General features: G+C 46.2%; 1 protein-coding gene across 1 annotated transcript in view; it reads right to left on the minus strand.

The window, feature by feature from the left end:
- The window catches only part of ACSF3 (acyl-CoA synthetase family member 3), a 407,668-nt gene that overhangs the window by 283,894 nt on the left and 97,275 nt on the right, over positions 1 to 26,499 (minus strand). Inside the window, exon 6 of the mRNA XM_086945801.1 lies at positions 20,992 to 21,104. Coding sequence (XP_086801927.1) covers positions 20,992 to 21,104 — 113 coding nt within the window. The remainder of the gene's footprint in view (positions 1 to 20,991; positions 21,105 to 26,499) is intronic.

Raw genomic sequence — 26,499 nt, forward strand, 5'->3', positions numbered from 1 at the left:
CATGTGTGGTGAAAAGCCTGCCGGAATCGGAGCGCGCGTTGACGCGCGTGACCTGATCCCGGCAGGCTGCTGCTGCGTGCGCGTGACAGTCTGTTGTCCTCTCCCTTTCAGTCCTTGAAAGCCGGAATGACAACAATAGTCTCGCTCTGCGACAGCAGGCCTTTGGCCTGCAATCGCAGGGCGAGACCTAAAAAGCATGCACATAGCTTCTCTCCTCCATTCTATATCACAAAAGGAACACAAACCCGGCACCAAGCTGGCCCATTCTCCTTTCCTGGATCATCCTTGCCAGCATCTACTGTTCAGGAGGTTGGCCCATTCTCCTTTCCTGGATCATCCCTGCCAGCATCTACTGTTCAGGAGGCTGGTCCATTCTTCCTGCCTAGCGGATCTATGCCTGCATGCTACTGTTCGGGAAGCTGGTCCATTCGCCGTTCTTGGCTCGTCTCCGCCAGCATGCTACGGTTCAGGAGGCTGGTCCATTCTCTTTTCATAGCTCGCCTCTGCCAGCATGCCAATTTTCAGTAGGCTGGTCCAATCTCCTTCCCTAGCTCATCCCCGCCAGCATGCTACTGTTTAGGAGGTTGGCCAGTTCTCCTTTTCTGGCTCATCTCTGCCAGCATGCCACTGTTCAGATGCCGGCCCATTCTTCTTTCCTCGCTCATCTCTGCCAGCATGCCACTGTCCAGGAGGCTGGACCAATTTCCCTTCCTGGCTCATACATGCCAGCATGCTAGTTTTCAGGGGGCTGGTCCATTCACCCCTACTGCCAGCATGCAACTGTTCAGGAGGTTGAACCAATCTCCCTTCCTAGCTCATCGCTGCCACCATGCCAATGTTTAGAAGGTTGTCCCATCCTCCTTTCCTGCTCCATCTGTGTCAGCATGCTACTGTTCAGGAAGTTGGTCCATTCTCCCTGTCTGGCTCATCCGAGCCAGCATGCTGCTGCTCAGGAGCATGCTCCCTTCTAAACTCATCTGTGCCAGCATGCTACTGCTCATGAGGCTGGTCTGTTCTCCCTTTCTGGCTCATCTCTGCCAGCATGATACTGTTCAGGAGGCTGGTCCATTCTCCCTTACTGGCTCGGCTGTGCCACCCTGCTACTTGTTCAGGAGACTGGTCATACTCCTTTCCTAGTTCATCTTTGCCAGCATGCTACTGTTAAGGAGGCTGGCTCTTTCTCCCTTCTAGGCTCATCTTTGACAGCATGCTACTGTGAAGGAGGCTGGTCCATTCTCCCTTCCTGGTTCATCTCTGCCAGCATGCTGCTGCTCAGGTGACTAGCCCATTCTCCATTCCTAGCTCATCTGCACCGGCATGCTACTCTTCAGGAGGCTGATGTATTCCCCCTTCCTAGCTCATCTGCGCCCGCATGCTACTGTTCATGAGGCCGGTCTATTCTCCCTTACTGGCTCATCTCTGTCAGCATGCTGCTATTGAGGAGGCTGGTCCCTTCTCCCTTCCAGGTTCATCAGTGCCAGAAACCTACTATTCAAGAGGCTGGTCCATTCTCCCTTCCCAGCTCATCTGTGCCGGAATGCCACTGTTCAGGAGGCAGGTCTATTCTCCCTTCCAGGCTCCTCTGTGCCAGCATGCTACTGTTCAGGAGGCTGGGCCATTCTCCCGTCCTAGCTCACCTCTGCCAGCATTCTGCTGTTCAGGAGGCTGGCCCATTCTCCCTTCCTAGCTCGTATCTACTAGCATCCTGCTGTTCAGGGGGTTGGTTCATTTTCCCTTCCTAGCTCATCTGTGCCGACATGCTACTCTTCAGGAGGCTGATGTATTCCCCCTTCCTAGCTCATCTGCGCCCGCATGCTACTGTTCATGAGGCTGGTCTATTCTCCCTTACTGGCTCATCTCTGTCAGCATGCTGCTATTGAGGAGGCTGGTCCCTTCTCCCTTCCAGGTTCATCAGTGCCAGCAACCTACTATTCAGGAGGCTTGTCCATTTCCCTTCCTAGCTCACCTCTGCCAGCATGCTACTGTTCAGGAGGCTGCTCCATTCTCCCTTCCTAGCTCGTTTCTACCAGCATGCTGCTGTTCAGGAGGTTGGTTAATTTTCTCTTCTTAGCTCATCTGTGCCAGCATGCTACTGTTCAGGCGGCTGGTTCATTCTCCCTTCCTAGCTCACCTCTGCCGGCATGCTACTGTTCAGGAGGCTGCTCCATTCTCCCTTCCTAGCTCACCTCTGCCAGCATGTTGCTGTTCAGGAGGCTGACCCATTCTCCCTTCCTAGCTCATCTCCACCAGCATGCTGCTGTTCAGGAGGTTGGTTAATTTTCTCTTCTTAGCTCATCTGTGCCGGCATGCTGTTGTTCAGGAGGCTGGTCCATTTTCCCTTCCTAGCTCGTCTCTGCCAGAATGCTACTGTTCAGGTGGTTGGTTAATTTTGCCTTCCTAGCTCACCTCTGCCAGCATGCTACTGTTCAGGAGGCTGCTCCGTTCTCCCTTCCGAGCTCACCTCTGCCAGCACGCTACTGTTCGAGAGGCTGGCCCATTCTCTCTTCCTAGCTTGTCTCTACCAGCATGCTGCTGTTCAGGAGGTTGACTAATTTTCCCTTCCTAGCTCATCTGTGCCGACATGCTGCTGTTCAGAAGGCTGGCCCATTCTCCTTTCCTAGCTCGGTTCTGCCAGCATGCTGCTGTTCAGGAGGTTGGTCCATTCTCCCTTCCTAGCTCATCTGTGCCGGCATGCTGCTGTTCATGAGGCTGGTCCATTCTCCATTCCTAGCTCGTCTCTGCCAGCATGCTACTGTTCAGGAGGTTGGTCCATTCTCCCTTCCTAGCTCACCTCTGCCAGCATGCTACTGTTCAGGAGGCTGGTCCATTCTCCCTTTCTAGCTCACCTCTGCCAGCATGCTACTGTTCAGGAGGCTGGTGCATGCTCCTTTCTTATCACCCCCGCGCCAGCATGCTACTATTCAGGAGGCTGGTCCATTCTTCTACCCTAGCTCACCTGCGCCAACATGCTGCTTTTCAGAAGGCTAACTGCTTCTCCCTTCCAGGCTCATCGGTGTCAGCATGACACTGTTCATGAGGATGCAAAACACACAAGATGATGGACAGAATGTTGCACAATGGCAAAACATTCACCCCCAGTCACAGATCTGGGTTTAATCCATCGTTATTTTGCTCTCCAAGCCACCCCAGTTCAGACATGGCCATATGCAAATCAGTCTTGACCCTGTGCCTCATGGGAACAGTCCAGCCTGAACTGCCAAGCCATGTCTTCCCTGGACCGGAATCAGGCATCCTAGGACCGGTTTCTGGTTATCAGCCGTCTTCAGCCAGGATAGCTTGACTCCAGTGGCTTAGTGGGCACGGGGCCCATGTCTGGGCATACCCTTCCCACATAGGGTGAACAGCAAAACAGACAAGATGATGGACGGAATGTTGCACAATGGCAAAACATTCACCCCCAGTCACAGAACTGGGTTTAATCCATCGTTATTTTGCTCACCAAGGCTACCCAGTTCAGACATGGCCAATTGCAAATCAGTCTTGACCCTGTGCCTCATGGAAACAGTCCAGCCCGAACTGCCAAGCCATGTCTTCCCTGGACCGGAATCAAGCATCCTAGGACCGGTTTCTGGTTATCAGCCGTCTTCAGCCAGGATAGCTTGACTCCAGTGGCTTAGTGAGCACGGGACGCACGTCTGGGCACACCCTTCCCACATAGGGTGAACAGCAAAACACACAAGATGATGTCCATCCTTCTTAGCTCACCTCTGCCAAAATGGTACTGGTAAGGGGGCTGGTGCATGCTGCCATCTTAGCTCACCTCTGCCAGCATGGTACTGCTCAGGAGGCTGGTGCATGCTACGTTCTTAGCTCACCTCTGCTAGCATGGTACTGCTCAGGGGGCTTGTGCATGCTCCCTTCTTAGCTCACCTCTGCCAGCATGGTACTTCTCAGGGGGCTGGTACATGCTCCCATTTCAGCGTACCTCTGCCAGCATGGTGCTGCTCAGGGGGCTGGTGCATGCTCCCTTCTTAGCTCACCTCTGCCAGCATGGTACTGCTCAGGGGGTTGGCGCATGCTCCCTTCTTAGCTCACCTCTACCAGCATGCTCCTGTTTAGGAGGCTTGCACGCAAATGGAGCACACATGGCCCTCTTGGTGCTCGCTCAGCTGTGCTGCCCAAATACAAAGATGAGAGAGGTTGTGTGCGCGCAGCTGGGAAATTGAATATTTACATGCAACTACAAGCACTTGTATGATAAGGCTTTCAATCGCTCTTCACGGTTTAAGAGAAACACATGCAATGAGAGCCCGCTTAGTGAATTCTCAATGCGCACAATGGAAATACCAACAGCTCAGTAGAAAGAAACAGATGGGTGGGGGGTCAGCACAAGGTGTGTGCTTTTTCACAAATTGTGTACAGAAGTGCCTGGCCTGTACGGTTTCAAATTAATGGACCTTTCGCATAATACAAGGAGTCTCCAGCCTTTTCTGTAATAAGAGCCACTTATGGCAAATGAAAAATACTCGGAGCTACCTATATTATTAGGATGGTAATTGTGATCGTATAAGGCAAGATTATATTAGTGGCCACCCAATGCAACATTACCAGCACTGATCGCCTCGATGCATCAGGCAGGCTTTCCAGCAATAATCTCAAAAAGCCTTTGTCAATCTGGAATGCCTTTGCATGAGTAATTCAAAACTGGCATCACTGGAATGCCCCTGGCACCAAGGTAATAACATTAGCAATAATTCTGCGCAGTGGCACATGATTTATCACTCAAATATCAGCTCAGTTCAAATATATTTTGGAGATTCAACCATTTTTCACCAAGCATGAGCTTACAAGTTCTGAAAATACTTGGATTTTCATCTTGAATACACTCTTATCAATGTTGTTACATATTATTTTAGTCAAGCAAAAGCTTCTAATTTAGTAGGCTGAGCTGCATGTGGCGGTGAGCCTCAGCAAGGTCTACCAGTGCAAGGGGTTCGCCCTTCTCTGCAGAGTCTTTAGACCAATAGGAAGAAGTTGGCACAGAAACTGGAATAGAAAATTCAGAGTTTATTAAACCTCATGAGGTGGAACTACATTCACACAACACCCTTCGGTAATGTATGAAGTAGCACCCCGAACTGAAGGAGCATGGTCCTTTTATACCCACACAGGGGCTCAGAAGAGGGCGGTACAAGTACAAAATACAGGTTTTAGGTACATATATGGCCATAAAGAAAACCTACAGTCAACAAGTGGGTGGAGCTAACAGTGGCTAATTCTAGTAAACACATCCTGACTGTTACAAACTAGGACCAGCTGCAAAGACAGCTGCAAGCTCAACTGAGCATGTGCAAGGTAGAAGAAGCTAAATATAACCTGCCTCTAGGCAGAGTACAAGAGCAGACAACAGAAAGGTAGGAAAGAGCACATGGTGAGCACGTGGCAGCACATGGCAGACAAGATGGCTGCCGGAATACAAGATGGCTTCTGCTAATGCTAACTCAATCGCTGCCAAATTACAACATGCACACATGAGAGATACTCACAGGTAGCTGGAGCAGTACCAGTAGCTCACAAGCTACTCGTCGTAGAAGCCTGATCTAGAGTATATTTGTACCTACCTAGTAGTGCGACAAATATGCTGGTCTCCAAGTTTCGAGATCTAGGTGGAAGTCCTTCTCTTCTGGCTTAACTATTCCAACCTCTCTTTTTTGTTCTACGGGCATCAATAAAAAAAAAATCTGCAAACACAATAGCCCATCTGCAGTCTAAGGGTCATGATGAACAATTGGGCGACCAGCAGAAGTGTGTGCAACTGTGCATGCAATTTAGCTCCCAAAGAGTGCTACAACAAATGTTACAAGAGGCGGTGATGGTGAAGGGATTTACTTCCGGGTGAGACTGAACGGCTTCCGATGCTTGTCTTATGTTTCCACTCTTAATGAGTTGGAATTCTTGAGGCACTTGACACTTTCAGTTAACTCGTCGGTGTGTGTCCAATCCAGTTACAGCTCCTCAATCGCTCGTCGTTTGTCCATCGGCATCATATCCCTTACTATACCGAAGGATTCACAAAGCTAAAATGAGGCAGACACAATGGTATAGCTCTTGTCAGTGATAAGAGTAAATTCTTGTTAGCACCATTTACCATCTAGCAAATATAAGTGCCTGGGTTCAAATGAGCTGCAACTGTGACAGTGATAGGAAAGCTGCACTAATGGCATAAAAGGCAATTCACATCTCAGCAGTGACGGCTGCTCCCGATGCAACGTGGTAGGACGGTAATGGGGGTCATAAATATATACAACTTACCTAACGCTGCATCCGCTCCATCTTGCTCCTATCCCGGTCCTCAGCTGATGCACACTGCACAGGCTCCCAGATACCAATCCAGAAGCGCTGGGATTGGTCAGAGCGGCCTGGTTTGCCGCTCAGACAGAACCTGGGAGCCTGTGGCTTTTCTCCACCAGGCTGTACAACAAAGCTGGGTGGAGAAATGCTAAGTGTGCATGTTGGTTTGGCGGCCTAAGTGGTGCTAGTAGTGGGCTAGTAGTTACTACAACTCCTCCTCCTGAAGCTCAGGATGGCCCGGCCATGCCACAGCATGTGACTTGGCTACCCAGCAGAGGCAACGGTGAAAAGGAAATGATCATAAAATTATTTTATTATCATTCTATTTTTCATTATCGCCTCTGCTCGGAGAAGCAGTGGGGCAACCAATGCTCCTTTGCCATAGCGCTTGAGCCGCCCCTGCATCAGAGGAAAAAAATAAGCACTATATGACATCAACCTTAAAAGGGCAGGTGCAGAAATGATCTTTAGTCAATATCGCCCTTAAAGTACCAGTTGCTCAAAAATGAATAAATGAACAAGTGGAAGGTTTACCGAAAACCTGCGAAAGCACCACGTAAATTTACACTTGCAAGCGACTATGTGCACAAAAAGCTTTATCAGTCCTATTAAACCTCTTTCCAGCCTGCCTGGTGCTATCCACCAATTGCCCCATTTTCTCTGAAATCCCTTTCAGAACACATCAGACCTTCAGGAGTAGGGTAACTTTTCTTCACAAAGAAACTCAAAGTACACGAATCACCATCCACAATTAATGCCCCAACTTTTCTCTCCCGTCCTCCAACCTAAAGAGCTGTCCTGCCACTCCCTCCCCTTCTTGAAGGCAGCCTCCAGCTGTCCTTTCTCACGCTCTCCTAACTTGTTTAATTCTTATGATCAGCTTAAAGTGACTGTTCTTTACTGCTATGTTTTTCACTTCCATTTTTGCTATGGTTAACATGCAGGGTTAAATGTATCTCCTGGGCACTGTCACACAATGAACTGTTCTATGCAAAGGGGTCAGACATCCCTCAGGGTAGTTAAACGCTATATAAACAAGCATTTGCAATGCAATAGGTCTCGCATTATTAAAGTTTGAGCTATTGGTGTTGCATTATTTAGCAATGCCAATAGCTCAAACTTTAATAATGCGAGACCTATTGCATTGCAAATGCTTGTTTAAATTCCTATAACAGCTTCTGAACTCCCAGGCCACCTCCCAGAACACTTCTTTGGGGTATCTGTGCTGAACATCTGCTACTGCCCTGCAGGGGGGAGAGGGCACCGCTCATCCGTGCCACAGTCGGGAAGCTATAAAGGCTTAGAGTTGGGGCCACATTTAAAGAGCGCGTAGACTCTTCAAGAGATTCTCGAAAACCCTATACTCTCTCCTGGAGCCTCAGTCAGTGGGAGCCGCGTGCAAGGAGGCATTTCTGGGGAATCTGGTTTGGTTTAAACCGCTTCGGTTGTTCGTGCTCATCTTAGGGGGCACCAAAGCGCCTACACTGTGAGGCGCTGCGCCCGGGAGGGAGAACGCTACTGGAATAGAAAGCAAGCCTAGTGAACCAGGAGAGGTGCGGCTACAGCAGCGGCGGTGCGTCCATTGGGGCGTTGGGGCGTTGCCCCCCCAATGCGCACTGCCGCCATCCGGGACCGCCAGTGTGCCTAGTAAAATAAAACATTGTGCATTATTCAGCAACTAGTTTCTGGCCGGCCAGTCACCGGGCCGGGCCAGAAACCATCGGGAAAAGGGGGGGTGGGGCTGTGCAGGGGCGCTAGTGCGCGCGTCCTCTTTCGGACAGGTCATTTTTCTGCCCGGTTGGAGCATGCGCACTAGCCCCCCCCTTTGCATACCGGGGGTTGCCTCATGCCACAGCCCCCAGCCTCCTAATGGGGCGGGGAGTTTGGCTGCTCTAACCAATCCATCCCTTGACCTGCTTGATGACGTCTGGGATGACGTGACGTCACTCACCTCCTTGGTCACTCTCACCCCGCACCCGCAGCCACTTCCACACACAGTGCTGCTGCCCGCTTCAAACGTGGTGTGCGTGCTCCTCCTGTCCTCCTGATGGTGACTCTTCCTGCTGCCTCCTGAGCTGGACTACTACCGTAACAACATCGGCACGACAAGGAGAACTACTGAGGTGAGTCACAATGGTGATGGTGGTGATTACCGCCCTTTTGAATTTTATTTCAAACTCCCACCCGTTCCGTATTACCCATGATCCCACAGCTGTACCCCCCTGAGAGTGCCATGGCGGGTTTGGCCATCCGGCATCGTTTCGGTCTGTAAGTATTTTTTTGTAAATACAGCGCCTCCTATGGCAGCCGGTTTGATGTTTTCACTAGTGCCACTGCCGCCACTCTTGAAGTCATGACAGTGCGCAGGGAATTGAGGGGGGGCGGGAGGAGAGTGAGTGAGGGAAAGAGTCTGTGAATCTGCTGCATGCATCCGCGTGCAACCTGGCGGCCGTTAGTCCTCACCCGAGTGTGATGTGTAATTCCGCCATTGTACAGAGCTGCATGTAGGAATGAGAGCTCAGTAGGTCCATGCACCTTCTGCTCAGATTTGAGTCAGCCTTTATTTCGTTAGGAAGGTGTCCTGGTTAGTTTGCAAGCGAGTCGTGGTAGGGTGACCAGATTTCACGGATTTGCCTCGACATTCACGGTGTTCAGAGGACTGTCCCGGTGTTCTCTGTAATTGTTAAAATACATGGTTTTGGGAACAAAGGCCAGGTCGTCCTGCAAATGAGAGTTGAAAGGTATACTCTCTTTAAGTAATGTATCTGTTTCAGGGGCCCAGGAGGTCGCCAGCTGCGTGCACGCGGCAGCAGAGGGGAGACAGAGGGGGGCTCAGGGTGAAGGACGTGCCATAGGTAATGTTATGTACGCCGCCGCGTAGCTGGGAATACACAGCTTTTCAAGGCAACGCAAAAATCGGGACAGAAGTAAGTCTATGTTTATGTCTGGACATTTATAGATGTTGCTTATCAAAATCTGTTACCCCTAGTCGTGGGCATAAAGTTTTAAGATGGCCCTCACATCAGTAATACCGGGAGGCACGTACATGGTTATTGATGTCATCTACCAAAGGGTTTCTAATTAACTACTGTAGCCCAGGGCATTACACATGCATCACAGCCTCTTTCATATATGCGCACATTTGGTAAAATGTGTTATTGACCACAATGCCAATTGAACAGTACGCCTGCTGGGGGCATTTCTTCGTAGTTGCCCTGGTTGGTCCTTTTTATGGTGATTATTAGATTGTATTTCTGCTAATTTTTGTGGTAACTTGCATTAATCCTATTCACAACTGCAGCGGGCTGGTCACATTGCAGCTTGTTTCTTTCAGCTTGTTACCTCAGTGAGGCAGTCGGGCAGCATTGGCGGTGGCGGGAGCAGCCTATTTTGGTGTGGGCAATATCAGGGCGAGTCTTGCATCTTGGTGGGCGCGTCACCTGGGTTGGTAAGCACATGCAATGGCTGGGTGAAAGCCAAGCAGTGTTGGGCTGGGTTAGTACCTCACTAGGGAACCAGGTTCGAGTCGCAGCAGGAACGCACAACAACCTGTGATTCTGGGCAATTCACTCAACCCCCACCCGTGCATAACAAATAAATGGGTCAAATATGTATCGAAACTGGTGCTCAAGTGAAGTGCGCAGGTGAGTGAGTCCGAGGGTGGGCCCTGCATGCAGGGCTTTAAGTGGGATGAAAAAACTGGGGTCTCTCAAAGGGGTCGTGGCCTATATCATTAAGGTCGTGGCTTAAAACAGGCATTTTAAAAAAATCTGTGCTCAGCATAATTGGCCACCCAACTGGTATTTTGCTGCTTCTGGTTATTGCCCCCACATATATAATACAAGTAACATTACACTGACAACACGCCCGGACAATTGGCTTTGTCTAAGGTTGTCAGTTGCATAAAATAAATATACTACATGCATACATACAACTATGGCTTTGTTGTAGATAATGTTGAAAATGCTTTAGTTATTATGCGAGAGGTTGTGGCCTAAAGGCTAGAGCTGCCAACTTTGCTTGCAAATGCACCATTTGTCCACTCGATTTTCACATTTTTCTGGGTGGGGGTGTTCGGGCACGCGCGCCGCGCTTGCGAGCTACAGTGCGGAAATCATTTTCCGCCCCACCAGGTTCAAATGTCACCAGCCGCCACTGGGCTACAGTGCATGCCAGGCTCACGTGTCATGATGTCTGCCACACTGGCATCACGTGCCAGGCTCACATACATGTTATCTGCCACACTGGCATCACGTGCCAGGCTCACATGCCACGATGTCTGCCACACTGGAATCACGTGCCAGGCTCACATACATGATATCCGCTACCCTGGCATCACATGCCAGTCTCACATACATGTTATCTGCTACACTGATATCACATGCCAGGCTCACATACATGTTATCTGCCACACTGGCATCACGTGCCTGGCTGCTCACATACATTATATCTGCTACCCTGGCATCACATGCCAGTCTCACATACATGTTATCTGCCACACTGGCATCACATGCCAGGCTCACAAGCATGATATCTGCTACACTGGCATCACATGCCAGGCTCACATGCATGACATCTGCTACATTGGCAAAGTCACTTGGTCACGTGCCAGGCTCACCTGTCGGATAGCTAAGCACTCTGGCAGCATCAATGAATGACATGTGAGGGTCAAGCCCCGGGTATCTGCCACACTGGCAGCCAGTCCAGGCTGGCAGCCATGCGCAGCCTTGGCAAAGCTGCTCAAACCAGGCAAGTGTATCTTTTTAAATAAAACTGTCCAAGTAAACGGTCGGTCCCGATTCAGAAATGTAAAGCAATTCACTTTTGACAGCCTAAGCGGGAATTAGCTCTCTAACTGAATAAATAGGAGAATTTCAAAACAAGTAGACTCACCAGCATTTTTGAGACTGTGGCATAGGCTTGATTACTCAGACTTGTTTTCCCTTTCAGTATCCACAGTGTGCAGCTCAACATCAGGAACGAGCGCCACCCTTTCTTTTATAAAAAAGCAACAATAAAATACGTGGACTTTTGAAACGACCAGGTTGGAAACAAATCAGCAGCTAGAGAATACAGGACGGTGCCCTCTAGAGAATAATCCGCACCCGTCGTAAAATAAACAATTAGGTAAAAGATAAATCTATGTATCCAAAGCCTTAGATTTTTTCTTTAGAATGCAACTAAGTAGAGTAACTAATTTTAAGCTAATCCATCTAATTTAGGTTCAGTACTCTGAGCCGTTGATTGACTTCAATCAGAAGAACTCAAGCAATTGCAGCTACTTCCACAGAGGACAATCCTTTCTCTGCATTTTTCAGGTATCATGAAAAAAGATTCTACTTACTTAGATAATTAGTAAGGAGTACAGCACTGCATTTAACTTAAATGGTGTAATTTCCAGAATATTCAATAGGAATATCGTTCCATTCTTCACTCAGCTAGCTAAGGATGGTGGGTCCATTAATTGCTTTGGGGCCCTTAATTTTCATTACTACAACACTGCTCAATGGTAAATAATTTGTAGTTTGTATCTTGTAGAGTTTTATAATTTTAAGCTATCCAAGCAGGGAGCTATGCCGGTATGTGAAGCCTGTATTTTTGTAGATACGTAGCATGTACTAAAAATAATGTTGAGAATAAATGGTTGTATATTGAGTAACTTTAGACGATTTACTGTAATTTAATATATATGTCTTCCAGATTGTACATGTGGTTCCTGAAGAAGGCGTTCTTGTGATAACGCCGAAACGCGCGTCGAGAAGAGGACTACTATTGTCCACCACTGTTTGAATGAACCAATAATGTTGTTGTGCATATTTGATTAGATGTTGTATTTTTTTTTTTTTTTTTTTTATTTTATGTCATCAATTTTAATGTTTTTAACTTGAGTATATATACATAATAAATATAACATTTTGTTAATTTTTTTAAAACTGTTTCTTGTGTGCTTCATACTTACCGCTGTCTCCTTAGCAATATTATATTTGAATGAAAAGTTTTTTTCGTACTGTTACTTTTCCCTGCCAAACATATTCTGTTACCTCAGCAGGGGGTCCTTGTTACTTACGCCAATCACGTTCCAGGCTCACATACATGTTATCTGCCACACTGGCATCACGTGCCAGGCTCACATGCCACGATGTCTGCCACACTGGAATCACGTGCCAGGCTCACATACATGATATCCGCTACCCTGGCATCACATGCCAGTCTCACATACATGTTATCTGCCACACTGGCATCACATGCCAGGCTCACATGCATGATATCTGCTACACTGATATCACATGCCAGGCTCACATACATGTTATCTGCCACACTGGCATCACGTGCCTGGCTGCTCACATACATTATATCTGCTACCCTGGCATCACATGCCAGTCTCACATACATGTTATCTGCCACACTGGCATCACATGCCAGGCTCACAAGCATGATATCTGCTACACTGGCATCACATGCCAGGCTCACATGCATGACATCTGCTACATTGGCAAAGTCACTTGGTCACGTGCCAGGCTCACCTGTCGGATAGCTAAGCACTCTGGCAGCATCAATGAATGACATGTGAGGGTCAAGCCCCGGGTATCTGCCACACTGGCAGCCAGTCCAGGCTGGCAGCCATGCGCAGCCTTGGCAAAGCTGCTCAAACCAGGCAAGTGTTACTGCCCTCAGAAGCGGGCCATAAGGCATACTCTTATTATTAATACTGTTGTTATTATTTTGCAGTAGGAGTCACGAGGCCTGTATGGAGCCAGAGGGAAGCGCACTCACCCACTAACGTCTGATCCCAGACTTCCTATCATGAGCCTGGGCTCCCCTTGGTACAGCTGCTGCCGGTACCCACCTCGGGGCATCCGTTGTGGGGTACCAGCCACACATGGCACTGGGCTGGGAGCTGGCAAGTCCTGGGGCCACTGAGAGAGATGCCAGCAGCACGTGGCTTTTCAAGGGCCTCAAGCCCTTGTTTCATTTATATTAAGTGGGGTGGCAGGTGAAGTGGCACCGGGGCCCCAGGGCCACGAAGGGCCAGTTGAAATCTGAAAATTGCAGGATTTTACTACCCCAACAACATCCAAACGGGGCATTTCCCCGGCCTGCCCCAGAGCCCAGGGCATCCATGTCACAACGCTGTTCTCATGCATCTATGGAAATCAGAACTCTGATTGACGGTCCGACAGAGCATTGTGGTACTTGTAGTCTTGCTTTTTTATTACTACTCCGGGAATACGAGTGTCAGGGTGCAGAGGGAGCTCACGGTGGGATACCTCAGTGGGTTGAGGACTCAAGGAAAATTTCCGTGTCGATACTGCAAACCACAGGCGTAAACAAAAGATTTTAATGGGCGGCCTTTCGCAATTCATCTGGGGATAAAATGAGTAACGTTGTACAATAAAAAACAAGAAGGTCAACGAAAGCCTACAAAGTGCAGCTAAAAAAACAATATCTAGTGCGAAACAAAACAGTGAAATGCAGTTATTAGAAGCTACTGCGCCTTCCAGAGGAAACAAGCACTGGCAAAGAAAATAGCTTTGGTGTTTACTCCTAGCCTTTTGGCATTTGTTGCTTCCGTGTGAAATGGATCTAAAAATAAAGAAGAAGCTTGCGAGTGGTGCGCGCCACTCCGAGCCATGTGGTTTCAATTATCGCGCCCGTGTCTGGGCAGGATAATTGAAACCACATGGCCTATTGGGGTGTATTACGCCCACCAAGCGCGTAATAGACACCAATAGGCCGTGGGCGGAGCAATGCGACCACCTTTGGCCAATTGCGTGCAGTCTTTTATAGAAAGACGCACGCAAAGGCCAATGGGGTAGCACAAAAGGAAAAGCACACTCACGAGCGAGTGCGATTCCTAGGTCAGTGCTAAAACCCCGTTTTTCACCTACTAAATGTCTCGTGCTGCCCGAGCACCACTGCGCAGTACAACGCTAGGGGCGAGACCTATAAAGATCACATAAATAAAAAATTGCTCTGACACTTCTCATGGTAGTTAAGTCATATATAAACAATATCTTAAATAAACAAATACAAGAAATAGCTTTTCTCCTGTAAATGCACAATGTTGCCTTCACGGCGGATGAAGAATTGTTGCAATGTTGATGATATATGCATGCACATATACTGATAGCAGGTAAAGAAAAAAATACCTATCTACAGCAAAGGGGGGCGTCTGCCTGCTCCAACACCGCTCCAGCCTCCATCTCTGTCTATGCTCTCATTCTGCTGCAACATCATCCACTCTATTGAGTCCCCTTATCTCTTTATTCTCTCACCCCGCTGCAACGCAGTGCACTTTTCTGAGACACCACCGTCAACTATACTCTACCTTGAATCAACAACACCTTCTACTAATATAGTCTCATTCTCGGTCTATGCACCCACCCTACCGCAACATAATGCACTCTACTGAGTTCCCACATGGCCTTATGCTTTCACCCCGCTGCATCACAGTGCACTCTGAGACATCACTGTCAACTATACTCTACCTTAAAGCAACAACTCCCTCCACTAATATTGTCTCATTCTCGGTCTATGGGCCCACCCTACAGCAACATCATGCACTCTACTGAGTCCCCATATCTCTTTATGCTCTCAGCCCGCTGCAACGCAGTGCACTCTTCTGAGACACCACCGTCAACTATACTCTACCTTGAAGCAACAACACACTGTTAATATAGTCTCATTCTCGGCCTATGCGCCCACCCTACATCAACATCATGCACTCTAGAGACATCACATTTCCACCCGTGCTCTCATTGTGCTGCACGCCCAGGCAGCGCTGCAGCCTATGTTCTCACTATATTACTCTTTATCTATGCTCAAACACTGGCTATGCTCTCACTTTATTGCAACACTATGCTCGATACTATTTCTCTGTTTATCCTGGTGCAACACCAAACCCTCTGCCCAGGCTACGTGGCTGCCTGTGCTCTGACCCTACCGCAAGCCATGCACTCAACCCACCTTCCACTTTGGTCTACGCTCTTACAGTGCTGTAACACCACCCACTGTAATACATCTGTGTGTGTAGTCTCACCCTGCTGCAACACCACTCCCTCTGGCGGGCCGCCATCTACCCTTCCAGTGTGCGGAAACACAATGAACAGAGTGCACTGTGGGCCCGCCGCAGTGTGTACATTGTAACCTAAGGATTCAATATAGCAGAAAACACCCTACTCTGATGTAAATAGGAGTCTCATAATAGCTTTTGATGAAACTAGATGTTAGCTGCTAACACAAGCTATTTCTATTTCTTAAGCATTTTTAAAGTGTGAAAACAGAGTGCATCAAACCATTAGTCTGAGAGTAAAAGCAACGTGTTCTGTAGAGGGAGCTACAGACTTTCAAGAGAGCAACCGTGGAACCAAGTTTCTACGCCACGGGTAATCGCATATGCAGTGTGACCATTCAGAGTATGTGCACAGCCAATAGAAAGAAATGACTTTGATAGGAAGAGGATTTAGCTGCAGTGGTGGGCACGCCATTGGTTGATACCTGGGTAGCACAGGGTCCTCCAATGAGTAGCTTAGGGTCTACTGGGAGCCCTCCAGGTACCTGTGATCAGGTCCTGTGTGTAGCCCAACCTAGTAAATGAAAAGCTTTCATAGGTATGTTTCCAAATTTGTAAAAGGATACATTTAAAAGTACAATGTGTGTGTTCTCAAAATTGATAAGCTGATGTTTTCAGAAAATTACAAATAAGGCTGATTTTTAAATGTTAATTCATGCAGTGTTAGGGAGTCTTGTTACTGATGTTTCTTTGGTGCCAGGGGGCACGGCCCTATGACTACTATGATCAAAAATACCACTGATATATATATTTTTTACATTATTGCTAGTGGTTTTGCCTGATGTGTTGAGGTGGTCGCTGCTAGCAATTCTGAAAGCAATAGTCACTAATGAAATTTTGATTGAAGTGGCCCCTGTCATAACACTGATAATTTATGATAGTATCTCGGGAGGATTTTTACTGAACATAAGTAGCTCTTACTATAAAACAGAGGTTGGAGACCCCTGGTTTAGCACAATCCAACAGCATAGGCAAATTGCATGCACTTGCATCACACCATGTGAGATTTAAATGGGGTGAATGACATCATAGCAGGTCTCAAAAACCAACCAAACATCAAACAAAAGGACATTCTGGAATCCTTATTGATGGTAATCGCTGGTGATTGGGCAAAGAGAGATTATTGTCTTCTGACGGCATTTTAACTTTCCAAAAAGCATAAATAAATAAATAAATAAATAAAGCACAATAGTGGGCAAGTATGGAATATGTACATTAGAAGTTATCCGCATCACTTTCCGATATGGCATGTGGTTGCAAACAAACACTAGAGGATATAGGTAGCCCATGAGTAAACTCGAAAAATACACTAATAGTGATCATCAGTGCAACAAGCAGTGAACGTGGCATGGCTGATACATACATTTGAGAATATTGACTGTTCAAAGATATCACAACAGAAACAAAAAATGGCAGTCATCATGGACACAATAACCGGAAGTAGTAGGACAGAAGTACCTTGTCTGTTTCCTCGGATACTGCTACCCCAATTGATCAACTGAGTGAGCTACGAATGTTGTAATTGTATTTATATAGCGCATACTACCCCTGATGAGGCACCAAAGTGCTTTTAGGTGAGTAGCACACTACTCCGGAACCCAAATGGAATAGTGGTGAACTAGTATAGGGAAATATGAAATTAATTTGAGTGGTGGATGCTACATATAGTAGGACTCCAACTTATGGCTGACATCACAGGTACAAGCGAGTGCACTATAGATTATGAAAAAACTTGCTGAAAGCCCTTTACACATAAAAATGAAACTGAGCAACATCATGACTCGATATTACAACCAGTGAAGGTATTGCTCCATTATTATGAGTGAGGCAGTGCAGGAATGGTAAGAACTACAGTGGGACTGATTAGCTCTTTGGAAGTTTGAAAGTCAAACCCTACAGATGTGGATTGTGGAATGCCCTGCTCTTGTATATGCCAAGTTAAACACCATTAGTTCTTTGGGATAAAGGTGGAATATCTGCTTAGCTGATAATTGTCCCCATTTACATCAAATAAGTGAGCAAAAAGTATACCTTCCTTTTTATGAGAAAAATAAAATGCTCTTTGTCCCAAAAGTCATTTGCAAGAAGTGTTTATAACATATCCATAGGCAAAGAACATCCAATATAATTGTATTCTAACTTTTTGGGACAGGTAACGCCAAAGCTCTGTACTTGCAGGGCACTCTGCTGCATCATTTGCACAAAATAGCACTTTTTGGAGGAAAGTAATTTCAATTGTGAATTTTTACTGAACGAGGAGGGAAGGGCTGTTGTTATTCAATTTTAAATCGCACCGCACTAAGGAACTTAGATTGCACTTTACTGCTTTTTAGATCGTTTTTAAAGTTTTACTGATTGTGTGGATCTAAAATACTAATTATAGGAGTGTCATTTCGAAAAATATCACCCACCTTCAGCTCTGGTCATGTTCAGGGCCATTTTTACACAAGAGCCGCCATCTTAGGTAGGCACTCTAGTTGTTCTAAACTCGATCAGCTCGGCCCAGTACTTAATGAAGCCTGGGATGGGTACACCAGCAGCGATTGAGCACAGTGGGAGAAGCCAAGGGCAAGCCTGTCTGCACTTTTCTGCGGCCAAACGGGGCTAGGGAGAACCCCTGCCCATCTGGCACCAACTGGAATCTCCTACTCGAAAGCCCAACTCCATGAGTATAACCACCAGATAAGTAAACTCTGCCAGCACATATTGTCACCTGAGGGTCTTCAGCTGGTTTCCAATACTTGCAAACTAGATATAGGAAACACTAACGCAGTTTCCAGCAGCGCAACACGGTTTCTATCCGAGAAGGTCAGTCATGATTGGCAAATGCAGCTACTTTACTGTAGATCCATACCAAAACACTATGCCGAATGATTTATTTTACTTGAAGATAAGTAACCAGAAGTTGCTTTCATCACAGAGACATGGCTGCGAGACGACTCCATGCCAGAAGTAGCCATGGCTCTCCCTCAAGGCTACAGAATCGCCAGGTGCAACTGGAAAGACAGAAAAGGTGGTGGGGTAGCTATAATCTACGAAGACATGTTAAAACGTCAACTCACTCCCATTAAGTTCGCAGACAGTGAATGCCTTCCTATCTCATTGGATTTGTCTGCCAACATTACGCTCCAGGGTTTCTGATCTACCGCCCCAGAGGTCCTGCTACAGAATTTAGGAAAGTACTTCTAGAACTAGTAGCAGAACTTAGTCTGAAGAAAGGAAATATCACACCGTTGGGGGATCACAACATACATTTTGATATTGCGAACAATGAGACTACAACAAACTTCATTCACAATTTGGCTGCCATTCTAATGATTCAATTTGTAAATCAGCCCACTCACCAACTAGGCCATCTTTTACACCCCATCTTCTCAAACAGTAAGGAGCTCACGCAGACACACAGATTCCAATATATTGGAGAGACCACTACTTAGTTCCCTTTTCCATACATTCATGTCCACATGTAATTAAGACCACCTATCCCACTAAGTTTAGGAGATGCTGGAGAATGGAGGAAAATACATGTTGGGCTCAGTAAGCTAGCATATAAGAAGTCTATAAAAAAGTATACAAATAGGGAAGCAAGAGTCTCACACGTCAGTGATGAAATAGAAAAGGCTCCCAACTCTTCAACAAGCTGTTCAAAATAGTTAACAGCCTGATGAAGCCAGACAAAAATCAAACAGGACCTAACCTGTCTGAGGAGTGATGTAATAGGCTTGCTAACTTCTTCTTAGAAAAGTTTAACTGTATTCTGTTAGCCCTGCCTAAAGATGATACCCACAAGCTAATCCTGGAAGCAACTACACCAGCCAAAATCAAGTACAATCCTTTCCTCTAATCTGAATAAGGAAATAACAGAAGAGACCCTCAGGAGCATCAAATCAGGGTCCCTGCTAGACCCAGCCCCCCCAGACATATTGAGGAAATGGGGTAATACAATCTCAACCACACTACTGGATATGTTTAACTACTCCATGCGGAGTGTCTTGGCTCTCATAGTATGGAAACATGTTGCGGCTAAACCACTCCTGAATAAACCCTCAGCAGATCCTCTATGCAGAGAACTAGTGGCCCATTTCACTACTTTCGGGGCGGGTAAAACCTTGGAGAAATAAGTAAATAAACATGTCGAGCTTATTAGACGCCCACACTATTTTGTACCCAATGCAAACAGGGTTCAGGTCGGGCAGCAGTACAGAAACTGCACTGCTTGCAGCAACGGAAGAACTCAGAGCCATCTCAGACCACTGTGATTCGGCAGCAAAGATGCGACTGGATCTGAGCACTATCTTCTACACTGTGTCCCATTCCGCACTAATCCACAGGTTAGAAGAGGTGGGAATTGTCGGAGATGCGCTCAATTAGCTTATAGCATTCTTAAAGCACAGAAGCTTCCAAGTCCAGGAGGACTCATCAATCTCTGCTATATACTCATTGAATTACGGTGTCCACCAAGGATCTTCCAAACTTTTTAATTTGTATGCACGCCCACTAGCAGAAATGGTGCAAGCTCATGGATTAGCATTAGTTTCTTACGCAGATGAAACACAGATTTCATCTCTCTTACAGCAGAAAATAACAAAACTTCTAACCAACTAAATGCCTGTCTCAAACAAGTTACTCACTAGACTTCTGACAGTAGTTTAAAGCTGAACTGTGATAAAACAGAGGTCCTGGTTGCAGGAAACTACACCTCGCGCTGGTTGGACTTAACTGGCTTGATAAGCTTGGCCAACTCTCCTTACTCTCCACAACAGTCAAAATCATGGGAGTCTTACCATGGAGGTCCAGGCTAAGAAATTGTCCACATGTTGCTCTGGACTGCTACGAACCCTGAGGAAACTGTTAAGCTGGCTACCTGCACTGCTCTGCAGAGTAGTGGTACAGGGATTTATTATTTCACACCTGGATCACGGAAACTCTCTTTACCTAGGGAGTCTAAAATATGTCATTCATCGTTTGAAGGGGATTCAGAATGCTGTGGCGTGGACTCTTTATAAAATCCCTGGACATAGATCAGCAGCACCCGCATTGGAAGTGTTGACCTGGCTACCAATGCAAAAGAGAATCCAGTTCTAAACCCTTTGCCTTGCTCATCGCACCATCAATAAAAAAATAAGCCCCCCCCCCAGCCAATACAGTGCCTACAGATCTTTTACAGGCCAAAAAGAACACTGAGGTAAGAGGGTCACAAACTTGAGCTAGTTCCTAGGATTGAAAGAACGAGAGGTGGAGGGAGCTGCATTGCATACCTGGAACCTAAGCTGTGGAATGGCCTCTCAACACATCTGAGACTGAACAAATCAGAAATAAATTTCTGAAAAAACCTGAAGAGCCAACTATTCTAGTCTAATTTTAGTCACATAAGGTACCTTAGCGGGAGGCACCTTAGGTAGCAATGCGCTGTATAAATCTTGGTTAAGATAATAGAACATGTGGAACCACACAAATGGGAATTTTACCATAGAGTATATTGAATTCTGCCCATTTCAGCAGCGCAAAATGACATGAGGGGTTCATATATGTAAAGCCTATGCTCCCCACAAGTAGGTTGTAGAGTACACAACATAAATACTCGCATGCTGGATGCTCAGTCCTACCTTTGTTCCTCTCTCATCGCCCTGAGCATAGATGTTGAAGGACACACCATCTCTCTTGGAGCTCTCAGTGACAATGCGCGTCTCGACCCCTGGAAGCGGTGTACCCACAGAGCCTGGAGAAATGATAAAGAAGGCAGGCAGTGAGGAACAGCCTCCTTTCACTGCAGAGCACCAACTAGATATCATTTACCACAAACTTCAATGTCTAATCAAGGTTGTTACCTTTTAAGAAGAACAAAACTTACACACTTTGAATTCAGCTTCACATGATTGAAGCAAGGGAATGTTAACAAGAATAAGGGTAATGGTTCAATATAATAACTAACAAATCAAAAATCTGTGAGAGGATGAGAAGCTCGCAATCACTGGAACAGAACTGATCACAGTTCGAAATCCACTTGGTCCTAAGGTCAACGCCAGGTTATGTGCACATGGATCTTTGGAAATACTCAGGATCAATTTCATTTTCAGTAAGCCAGAAGTGGGACATCCACTTAAATTGAAGGATGTCCAGTCTGCCCACCATATAAGGAGTGCATTGATGTCAGTGGCACTATAAATATGATGAAAGGGAGAGACACTACTTTTTGATGGATTAGCTGTTCTGCCAAACTCCAAATAAGGCCACAAATTAATTATATATCTTATTACGGTTATTCGCAATTAACAACATTGTAACCCTGGACCAATGCATCTAGCGGAGGCATGCTTTGCTTCTTGCAACTGCCCTCTCTGATCTGAGGGATACATGAAGTATGGGATCACTGGCAATGCATAGTTCCAGATGGGTAAAGAGCAGATATGTAGCCTAGGTGAATGTCTATGCATTCAAAGAGGATATAGCTCAGTGGCCAAGGCTTCAACGACTGAGCCCAGTATCTCGAACTCCAGACATAAAGTCATACAGTTCCCAGTCCTTGGTGGATTCCACACTTCCCACTCTCTTTACACGCGTTTATTGTTAATCTTTTTCGTTGTTGTTTTGGATTTTCCTCTGTTTTTTTCCTGTCTGGATTTCATTTGTCTTTTTGTATTGTTCCCCTCTCCCCCTCCCTGCTTCGTAGTATAAACTTATATGGGATGCTCCTTGATTTCATAAACTGCATTTCAGACTTGAGTTGACATTTATAACTATTTAATAGGATATTACGTTTTAAACGTTTATACTTCTACAGATTTTTACTGTTCTCTAAACTAAAATGTTAGAAAAAACGCACAGGTTAAGTGTAAAGTGTTGGACACAGCATTTTACAATTATCAAAGGACTTGGCATGTTTATGTAAATAACTTTAAAACAATTTTCAGGATTTAGATACATTTGTGGGAAATTTGGCAAACATAGCACAAAAATGCAGCAGTTAATAGAATTATTTATTTTTTTAAATGTGTATTTTTAGGGCTTCTATACAAAAATTAACATTTTGACATAACTGACTGAAAGAGTAAACATGATTAAATGAACATCTCTTCAGGGTTGCTTTATGCATATTACAGGGCAAATAGGTGAGCAGAGTTACGTTATAGTAAATAGGCTAAACAAATGCCCAGAATTAAATAAAAATGCTAAAAAGTTCTTCAATCATTTGAAGTGGCAAGGTGAAGAAAGACTACCAAAAGACCTGTTTGCAATATTACTTGGAAAAGGCAGGCGGATCTAAAGGGAAATTTGCAGACTTACCTACATGCTTGCGCCTGTCCGGAGGGTTAGCTTACTTGTTTTAGACCCATCTTCCTAGTGCAATGGAAAGCACTTCTTGTTTTTTCCTCCCTGACCTTGATCCAGTAAGGAGAGGATGAACCCCACTATTTTGTCAATTTACCATCCATTTTATTAATGAGAAATACCAATATGATAACCCTGGTTGGAAGGATGAAATTAAGGGGGTCTCAACTGATTTGCCTTGTGATGCAAAAATGGGTTAAACCTTAATTGCCTTAATGTTTTATGGCCACATTTATTTATTTTTGATTGCTCATTGGTCTTACAACAGCTAGCTAAATTCTCTTTTTTTGTAGTTTGGCACTTTTATTCCTCAGTCACTTGACCCAACAGCCACAATGAAGGGACACCTATGAATGATCAACCATTCTTCTGGACACCAGTTCAATGGTGAACGCTGAAATACTGGATCGAGAACGGACACATCTAGGACAAGCGTTTTTTTATCTCCATGCCCAGGTTTCACACTTGCAAAAGTAGTGTGTGGCTGAGAAAACACTCCAGAAAAGTTTTAGGTGCAACACACACTTGGTCACCTTTCCACGATTCAGTCTGCTCTTGTAGCACATATTTATAAACCTCCTGTGATCATCCAATGGGCTGCAAGAGAATCCTTCCACACACAACACCTTCAGTCACTCCTGGAACTTTGCAACAATGGCTCTTGCCATGTACTAGGCTTTAAAGTTGAAAGGCAAAGCAACATTTGCCAGAAAATAACATGCTTTGGCTCAAATGCTTTAACTGGGCAAAGCATAGTTCACATAGCATATATGAACACCAGTGGAGGAATGGAAAACATGGAAAATACATATTGTCTGTATGATGTTGAACATTTGAATGTTTTGTGTAAGGCTACTTGAAAGTGCACTCTGAATGTTCAGAGTACCACATTATAAGCGTACATAAAGTGTTTTATGCAAAATGTTCCATCGTTTCCATTTACCCTAATCCGCTCATATATATTCTTAAGCAGTGCTTATATTTCATGCAGATACGAAACTTCCCTTCCAATAAATATATGTAAAGGGGAGTGTGAAAGATGGGAGACTCTCTAGATCTTGGTCAGGTAATAGATGTTCCAACTCAAATGACCTATAAAGACTAAGGGGACTATTACGATGGCAGGCGGACTTTGTCCGCCCTCCCACTGTATCGGCAAAAGGGACCGCCTGCCATATGTGCGGCGGTCCTGTGGGGAAGATTAGGATGCACCCGCCACACTGGCGGGCACATCCTGCATTTTTTACATTGCAGCGGGCGGTGCTTTCAGCAGCACCCGCCGCAATGGAAAAAAGGCATGTTGTGCATTTGCATGCACAACGTGGCAGACACCACGCGGTGCCTGCCACATTGTGCATGCAAATGGAGGGGGTACCATAGGTACCGCCCATGTGCAACCCCCAACACCCTGGGGGCCCGCATCGGGCCCCCACATGCAGACACTGCATACCTTTCCATGGCCACAATGCCGCCATGGAAAGGCATATCACCGGCTGCATCTTAATATGGATGGCGGTGTCTTGCATACACCGCCACCATATCAAGCCCCTTTTCCGCCCGGTTGACTCGTCGACGGGTGGAAAACCGGCAGACGGTCTTTCCGTCTGCCGGGATCCCCCCGCCATCATAATATGGCGAGGGGAAATAGGATTCGGGCGGTGGTAAATAGCGGGCGGATCGCCACTGCCATGCGGGCGGTGGCGATCCGCCCGACATACTAATAGACCCCTAAATATCTTTCTAAAGAGGCACATGCATGGTATGTTTAATATTACCCAACTCGATGGTACTCACTCAGAAGGATGAAAGGAGGTGTGAGCCTAGCATCAAACACAGATCCCTGAAGGGAGTGACTTAGTCCACTGCGCCACCAGAAAGGTATAAACACAAACTCGCTGTACTAAATAAATGCTGGTAGGGTGAAGTGGCAGGAAATAAACACTCTGATCTGCACACGCGGTCTCTCTCTCTCTCTCTCTCATACAGCCTAGGTCTAGCTGTCCCAGATTGTCAGAACAGAGAGATGAATTGTTGCCCTTACAACAGCTCCCCTCCGTTAAAGGGAGGGGGTAAAAAGCTGTCAGCTCTCCCAGATAAATTTAATTGGCAATGCGGTGGCTGTCCCCTCGGCGTCTGGGGAGCGCGGGGCTGCTCTGTCTGTGTGGCGGTGTCCTGGGAGAACAGAAACAGGCAGATGATAAGACACTCCGAGAGCCCACTGTCAACAATACACGGGGTCCCCGCTGTAGGAGCTATTAGCCAGCTCTGATCTAAACCTCCAATTAAAGTGGTGATTAGGCCCTGCGAGGCGTGCTCCGGCCATGAATAATGCATGCGCCTTCAGAAGATGGCCGCCGGGGGAATAGGAGCCGAGAGCTGCCGAGGGAAGAGGCATGCAGAACCGGGGCTTCGGCAGCCCGAGCTCGGCGAGCCATGTGGGCCTTCAAAGGGCCCCAGGCCTCAGAAGAACAGCCTCGAGTGATTTCACCTTCCAGATCAAAGGGGGCGGCAAAGCTAAGCCCCCGAGCGCCCTTAGACGGCTCCCCTCAGGGCAGGATTGGGCTCAAGGGAATGCGGAAGAATTCCCGGAAGTCTGGAAACATCCAAGGACAGTGAGACCAGATGGTATCTGGTGTCATCCCTAATTGGCACACAATTTGGTTGTGTTCCCCTGGATCAGAAAAACACTTTCATTCAAATGTTCATTTAGACCTTGTTTTATTTAAAGGTTGTTCATGATTTACGCAGTATTTTCTGTTGTTTTGAATCAAAGTTCATCAAATTATTTCATGTTTCAACATCAGGCAAATATCAAGGCGTGTCCAATGCATTTCGGGCACTAACATAATGTGCCCTTCATCAGGGAAATGACACTACAAATTAAAATAAAACATACTATCAATGATACTGGTCTTAACTCATTGTCATTACATTCAATATCAACCACATAATAAAAACATGCAAAAAAACGTGTATGTCATGCATTTGAAAAATATATATTCAGTGACATAGTGAATGGTGGTTGGGGTTTATGCTGGGGGTTATGAACGGAATCAGTTCTCTTAGTACTCACATGCCTGTCATGTTGGGATTGCAGTTAATCTGTAACAGATAGGCGTTTGTTAAGTGATTGTCGAAAGTACGAGAGTCAACTAAAAGAAAGAGACTAAATTAACGCACAGTTGCGTGCGCGCTGTGGAACAGCGTTGCGGATTTCCTCACTAACCTGTGTTTTAGAAAGCGCTGCAGTCTTCTCGTTTGCCGATTTTCAATGAGCCGGTGTCAGCGAGAAGCTACCGGCTTTCGTGCATCTTAAGGAAGTTCTCTCGGTCACATGAGATTGAGAGAAAAGAAAGACTACCGTGTTTGTTACGTGTGACGGCTTGTGCGCAGCGGGTTATCACTTATTGGGTTTAACTCGTGAGGTACATAAAGGTAAAATGTACAATCTAAAAAGATGTAGGTGCGTGTTTGGGGAAAATGCTAAAAAAGAAGAAAAAAGAAAAATAGGTGGTCTTGGTAGGGATTCAAACTTGCTAAAAGGAGTGTGATGTGTGGTGTATTGAACGCTTAGCCAGTGGAGCTACTGGGTAGCGGTTGTCAGTCTGGTGAAAATTAAATGGGTTGAATTAGTGTCAAGATGTTAGGAACATATAACACAATAACGTTACAGACGATTGCTGGAGCTATATATTTACAAATAACAAGAAAATTCTATCCTTTCATTTAGCCCAGCAGGTTTCTGGGTGGATAATTTCTGGATCCAATAATTTTCTCTACGTAAA

Source organism: Lissotriton vulgaris, chromosome 12 (genome assembly GCF_964263255.1).
Source record: "Lissotriton vulgaris chromosome 12, aLisVul1.2, whole genome shotgun sequence".
NCBI lineage: Eukaryota > Metazoa > Chordata > Amphibia > Caudata > Salamandridae > Lissotriton > Lissotriton vulgaris.